Genomic DNA, 7644 nt, shown 5'->3' with positions numbered 1-7644 from the left:
CTTTATCTTTTTTTGCAATTTAACAATACATATCATATTTTATTATAATTCGAATTGAACAATTACCATATATACAACTTGACTGAAGTGAGTGAAAAACATCGACATGAGGCGCATCAAACACCAGTGTATTCTTGCTAGGAGCTTACGCAATGCGGGATACTATAATGTTACTGTTTCTAGTGCTTGCATTGCACATAAGAGAATTGGAGCGGATCGCTTTGTGTTCGATTATTTGAATTGCATAATACCTTGTAGTCGGTTACTTAAATGGCAAGAAGATTCAATGATTTTTAAAAATACGCGGCACGTATAAACAAAAAACATAGAAACGGGAGAACAAAGATTTCCTTCGATTTCTAGAGCGGTAGGACCTTGACGTTTATAATTACTGTACAGGCACATAAAGAAAGCCCTATTCTTCATCAACAATATACGATACACGTTTAATGTTTCTGAGGGTCATAAAAGTTTTGTTGGCATACTTTGTAGATAATTGTTGTTTTCTTTTGGCTAAGATTAAGTTTAGTTCTGTAAAAACATTTGGTTCTTGCATATCTGCCTTATTTTTAACACAATCATGTTTTGAAACCTTTAGCACGCTTCTCTGATTTGTTTAGGAAGAACTTTGGCAAGTACGTATTAACTCTGAATGTGATAGCTTCATCTGTGGCTGTCATGTGCTCGGTTTGAATTCCCTACAATTGGTTTTTATTGCTGGTGTGATAGAGGACAGCTAGAAAAATCAAACAATTATTTTTCCGCAAAAGAAGTCTTCTACTTCTATCCTGATTCCATAGCACAACGTTTCGATATATACATATAATGAGCAGCTTCGTTTTGTGGACATATTTTGTTTTGATAAAGCCGTAGAGAAATTTGTCCATTTTATATTTGGACAGCTCAGGAACGGAGAGGCATTTCAAGTCTCACAATTCTTTCTACTAAGTTTTCATCAAATATTTTCATCGAGGTAAATGCTGGATTTGCCACAAGCTAATACCTGCGAGCAACATCGTGGTTTAATTCTATTTATGAACCTATTTCTGATATTCTTCCTCGTCTTACCAAAGATAGATTTATTGATGGGCATGGCAAAAATTGTTTTCTTCAATCTTATTTGTCACAGCGGTTCTTTTCTTTGTGTTATGTTTAAAGGTTTAAACCAAGTTTCTTGTCTTAATATTACACCGCTATAAAAGTATGATTAGCCTTAAGCCTTGCAACATAGCCCAGACAGTTAAACAGTTTCTGTGGCAAAATATAGTATATTTAATTTCGTCATAACCTGAATTATATCTGTTGTAGGTTTTAGAACGTCTCGTGATGACGCTAATTCCACCTCTTATTGCTTTCTCGAGAAAAGTATACATGTCAATAGATGTTAGCAGATCGAGCTTTAACGTTCTCATCCCATGATATAAGCTTGGCGCCAACATATTCTTCTTTGGAATATCTAAATATGTTTGTCCTCTTGACTAGCGCTTCAAGCAAACTATTCATAAATTGCAAGCTATCAATGAAACGTAATTCGCCCATGAACAAATATGTTTTCCAGTTATTACCAGTTTCTTTAATGCGAGATGTTTTATATTTTCAAAATTTCTAAAATTCCTTACTATGAGATATGAGTCGAAGCCACGAAGAACATCTAGCACTACATTAATAAACTCTGCCATCTTTAATCGCAGAGAGCATTTGATGTGAGAGCACCTCGATAGCAGCCAGCAAAATGACAATGATCTCAAATTCTCTCATCGCGATGCAGTTGATCGGAGATCCAACATCAGGTAGGAGACAAAACGTTTCTCCTTTCATCCGGATCAAAAATTATTTTTATTACTTTAGCACGGGCAATGCAATTAATATAACTTAATACCAGCAAGCTAAGCATAAAATGTTATACGCATTTTCTCCTCGAAATGATTTTATTGGTTCGCTTAGATCACTGATGACGCAAACAAGTTTGTAAGAATGGACATAAGGAACATGCTCTTCTTACTTTCTGGTGATACTTTTATCTGGATCATTTTATTTGTGCCAGCAGTTGGAACGAGAAGAGATTAAAAGTCACCATAAATGGTGCCCTTGTCATACGACAGAAGTTTTCACACTTCATTATATCATTATTTTTGGCTCGCATGATCCATTTTACAGTGATAATTCATTAGCTTCCATGTTCAGTAAAACGTTGTTCGCAAGATAAACCATGTTGTTTTCTGCGATAATAATTGTTACATTTATGCCTAGTGTATTGGCTGTTCAATATTCCTGAAATTTGTTTTAACCAACAGTAATATCCGTCTTTGGTTCCGTTGTGTATGTAGGACAGGTTAACTTCGCGTTCGTATGTAGCCAGGGAGGTAGGATAAATACTTGCGTTGTCGCTAGTACACCAAAACCATTTAGCGAAATTCAGTCGCTCAAATGGTGGCGCGGTATTAATCTGCACATGAAAAGAAATACCGGCAAAATTTAACTTATTTTGATATGCAGCATTTTTGTTTGTTTCGTTAGAATTCCTTGCTACCGGATACAGCGCAGATAATATTGCCCACACGAAACATTTGTTGTCATTAAATTGAACATTATTGCAGCTCGGGTAAGACATAATTTCTTCAGGCAATTCCATATATACTTTACCTCACAGAGGATTATATTTTGAGATGCTGGCAACTCAGGTTAAAATGCCAAATATAATACAACCAGAGCCCTTGCGTTAGAAACCATCCATTTTGTCTCTGAGTGAGATGAAAAGAGTTTTGAGGTCTGTATTGCTGTCAACGGCTTCTACTGGTTTTGACATAAAATGCGCTTCAGTTTCCAATTTATTCCGACTGAAAACTTTATGCCACGATTCGTACTTAGCTCATTTGACAAAATCTGCTTCAGAGCAGGATCTGCTGTAACAGCCAAAACGTCATATTACATACATTTGCACTGTTTCGAAACAAAGGGTTTGGACGTAACCTGCAGATTCTCTCTCTCGCCGAATAAAGTCGATATTTATGCTCATTATATATATATATATATATATATATATATATATATATATATATATATATATATATATATATATATATATATATATATATATATTGCAAAGCCGTCTCAATAGCAACTTGTTGTCGTAGTAGTTTCAAACTTGGCCACATGAACGATACAGGCGAAAACCTACTAGGATCTCTGTCCAACGTCACAATGTACTACTCTGATGAACACGATGTCATTATTCGCGAGCATGATTAGTATAATCAAGTCGAAAACACTTGCCTAGATTATAACACAGAACAGCAAAGATACAGTAGGCATATCACGTCAAAAACAAGTTACCTCAATTTAACTGGTTGTATGAGGAAACGGCGTGATTTCATATGTATCTGATATATTTGTCATGCTAAATATGCCAGGAACACATAAGTTTATCATGTTGATCACATGTTCCCCAAAAATATTTATGCTGCTAGATTTGCCAGATAAGGCGGCTAAGTGCAAACATGTAACCAGTAATAAAATAGAAGAAGAAGCGCCAAAATCATTTCTCAGCACTTCATAGCCGAGAACACTGGCGGCAAGCATATATCCTTGTCTTGCCTATCAAATAGATGTTGCAGATAATTCTTGTTCATAAAATGATCCCGACATATTTTATCCATTGTCGCCGGCTATTCGATATGTCACGGGAATTGTTTTCAGTATTTTTGTCAAACGCAAATTTATTTTGTCCCATTTGTCACATGCCCTTTTCAAAACATTGATTTGATTCTGAAACGCCCAATTCGGTCGCCCATATTAACTTCCTTATGAAAACAATTTTTTTCCCATGCTGTCATGGTTTCTATTATCGCTAGCTTGTGATAGTGTCATCCCCATCTTAATGTATTTTGTATTGATGTACTTGTCTACTTGCGACTGCATAGTGTCCTGATACTTCGTTTTATTTTTCTAAAGTGTATCCACATGACATCCTTTAGTGTTCGATTAAATATTTCAACAGCAACAGCTTCGCGTTCATTAAACGTAAAATACTATGAATTCTGTTTTCTTCAAGCCATTTATTATAGATGTATTAGAACTCGTAGCCAATCAAACTTGCTAAAAACAAAATTACTATTTAGCAAGTATTTGTTGTCTTTGGAATATTTTTGTCTATTAAATCTCCAGACTACATATATTTTCAATGACATTAGCAATAAATATGTGCCTTGGAGAACGCAGTTTTGTTGGCTTATATAATTCTTCTGCTAGTATAACATCTATTTTCGTTTGGACGGCAACCTTTTGTTCGCTTTGCCGGCTATTGGTTTACTGGCTTTTACTTTTTGATTGGCTGCAACAACGCTAATTTTATATATAATCCCAGTGGCACCTGTAATACGCTTTGTTAATAGTTCTCTCCTCCCTGTTGGCTTATTACGGCTAATTCATCAAGCATAATTTTGTTGCATTGATGTTTTTTGACGGTCTATATAACAAATTAAATGTCCCATCGCTTTGGCATCGACGTGGTTGGACGGCTGTTGACTTTGCGCACGGAGTTGTTTACCCAGAGGCTTATAACGGAATATTTATGACTAGCCAGAATCCATCGGCCTTTGACCCAGGATAGGAAGTTTTCCGATAAGTTCATGAATGTCAAAAAGGCGCCACCACACATTTTACGTTTATTGCAGACTACAATGGCCAGCTCTTTCATTTCATTGACTATAAATACATTCATCACTAGAATGCTAATATATATATATATATATATATATATATATATATATATATATATATATATATATATATATATATATATATATATATATATATATATATATATATATATATATATGGAGAGATCGATTAGAATGGTTCTAGAGCAGGGGTCTCCAAACTTTTCAGCCCGAGGGCCGCATTAACTATCAAACAGCAGTTCGGGGGCCGACTACACACTCGAGGTCCAAATAAAAAAGAATCAAAACATGGATGTTGTATTTAATTATTTATTTAATATTATTTTATTCAGTTATTATTTAATAACACATTGATACACTACACATGAACACCTGTATTGGTGGGAATGGTGAAATTGTTTCCTGGATGCCAAAATAGCAGACATTTCTGGCTTTAGATTTGATGTCCCTAACATCAACAGTGACCTGAGATTATCATCGGACAAGTTTGTTCTCAAATTGTTCTTCACGTATTTCATTCTTGAAAATGTTTGTTCACACAGGTATGTTGTTCCAAAGATTGAAAGGTACCTTGATGCAAAAGTTTTGACATTAGGAAAGTCTTCCTTGGGCAAAAACTGGTAAAAACCCACCAGTCCTTCAGGAGGTCATTTGCTTGCAACTCAATGACCTCCAGCTGCAGTTCATTTGGGCAACTGGCCACATCTGCTTCAAATGGGTTTTGAAACAGTCTCACTTCTTGTGCCTTTGAATCCAAGTCAGAAAACCGCTGCTGAAACTGCAGCTGGAGGTCTTTGATGATCTCGCATGCAAATGACGTGGGGAACTCAGCTGTTGCTTCAGCCATGAAGACCTTGTACTGCTGAAAGTGCGTCAAGTTGTTGGCCTGTACTTGTTCCAAAAACAAGACAAGTTTGGATCTGAAGGCCTTTAGGTGGGTGTATAGATCAGAAACTAGATTTTCCTCTCCTTGTAGTTTTAGGTTCAGAAAATTTAAATAACTAGTTATGTCTGCAGCAAAGGCCAATTTCCATACCCACTCTTCATCAGACAGTAATGGCTGTGGCTTGCCTTTACTTTCCAGGAAGTCACCTATTTCCTTTCTTAACTTAAATACTCTGCTCAGAACTTTCTCACAACTTAGCCATCTTACTGCTGTGTAATATGGTAAATCTTGCGATTCTGTGTCTGTATCTTTCAACATGTCTCTGAACTGTCTGTGGTTGAGCCCATGTGACCTTATTAAATTCACCATCTTCACCACAGGATTCAGTACACTGCTAATGTCCACATATTTAGCACACAAAGCTTGCTGGTGAATAATACAGTGCAGGAACATTGGTTGTAGAATGTTTTTCTCATTACACATCTGCTTCACTTGTCCAACCAAGCCTTTCTTTATGCCACTCATGTTCCTTCCTCCATCAACAGTCAGGCAACTGAGGTTAGTCCAGTCCAAGTTATAATCAGCAAATGTTTTTTTCAACTCATTGAATATATCCTCTCCGGTAACAGTGCCATCCATGCTATGTAGGGAAGCCAGCTCTTGTGTTATGTTCATGTCTTCATCTACACCTCTAATGAACACAAGCAGTTGAGAGGTGGAACAGCTGTCCAGAGATTCATCCATTGCAATTGAAAAATGGCGAAACTTGCTTGCATTTTTCGCTATTTGAGTCACAATGTTTTCACCCATGTCTGCAACACGGCGGGCAATGGTATTTGCACCCAAAGCTACACTTTCAAATTGTTTTGACTTTTCTGGGCAAAGTTCCTCACCCACCTCCAACAAACATTCCTTCACTACTTCACCATCTGTAAACGGTTTGCCACTTTTAGCCAGGACGTAGGCAACTTTATAACTGGCCTTAGTTAAGGATTCATTTTCATTTGAGGATTTACTGAACAATGTCCTCTGAGATGTGAGTTGATTTTGTAATTTAGAAAATTTTTCGGCACGGACTTTATCCTCCAACTGTGCATATTTCTCCTGATGTTTGCTTTGATGATGACGGCGCAGGTTGTATTCTTTCATCACAGCCACGGTTTCGTTGCAAATCACACACAATGCTTTCTCGCCGGATTTGATGAAGAAGTATTTCAAACTCCATTCTTCTTGAAATTGCCGACACTCATCGTCTATTTTTCTTTTCCTCTTCTCGGCCATCGCTGGGCACTAAAATAAAGTGAATTCAACATGAATAAATAGTGAAACTGAAAGTATCTTGCACACAATATCGCTCAAAAACCTGATTATGCGAACTAATTTCGTCGCAATTATAGCTGCAAATGACCCGAAACAATTTTTAAAAATTCTTATGATTTCTTAAGTTAAACTTACCTGAATATAGTGTGCAAATATATCCACTTATGGTAGAGAGATTGTTGCTTTTAATGTTTCCTCTTCAGAATATTCGCAATCAGACGCTAACTGACACCAACACCTCCTCATCGCAGCAGTCAACCGCAACTGGTTTACTGTGATCAAAATAATCAAGTCTAGAACAAGCAGCAAACCATTTAAAAACTCCGCCACTAGATGGCGTTATATCATCTCATTGACTGTGAACGGAAGTAGAAAAACTAAACAGCGAATAAGGTTTTGCAATGTAGTGATCGGTTGGAAAACATAACGCACTACTGCGCGCCTCTATTTTAATTCGGTAAAAACATAACGTCCACGTAAGCGGCGGCTGATCTTGGCAGGATACACGTAAATTTCCGTAATTTTTTTCCGTAGACAAAAAGGTCTCCACGGGCCGGATGTGAAGGCCTCGCGGGCCGCATCCGGGCCGCGGGCCGTAGTTTGGAGACCCCTGTTCTAGAGAATTAATTTCCCTTTTGTATGGGCTAGGTCACAAGGATAGGCATTTTGAAACATGATAATGAGAAGTATGATATGTCGTTTGTGGACATGTTGTAAAATATAGGTGCAATAGATGGTGTATATAAGGAGAGATCCGAG

At 37.0% G+C, this 7644-nt stretch overlaps 1 protein-coding gene across 1 annotated transcript; it reads right to left on the bottom strand.

Annotated features, from left to right (window-relative positions):
* Positions 1-5193: 5193 nt before the first annotated feature.
* On the bottom strand, positions 5194-6846 carry LOC149804981 (general transcription factor II-I repeat domain-containing protein 2-like). The gene has a single exon (XM_089933388.1). It carries the CDS (start codon positions 6844-6846, stop codon positions 5194-5196), a length of 1653 nt encoding a protein of 550 aa, XP_089789514.1.
* Between the last annotated feature and the right edge of the window lie 798 nt (positions 6847-7644).

The sequence above is a fragment of the Sinohyriopsis cumingii genome, chromosome 2, assembly GCF_028554795.1.
Source record: "Sinohyriopsis cumingii isolate HCF-2022 chromosome 2, ASM2855479v2, whole genome shotgun sequence".
Classification (NCBI taxonomy): Eukaryota; Metazoa; Mollusca; class Bivalvia; order Unionida; family Unionidae; genus Sinohyriopsis; species Sinohyriopsis cumingii.
This window is presented reverse-complemented; position numbering and strand designations above follow the sequence as displayed.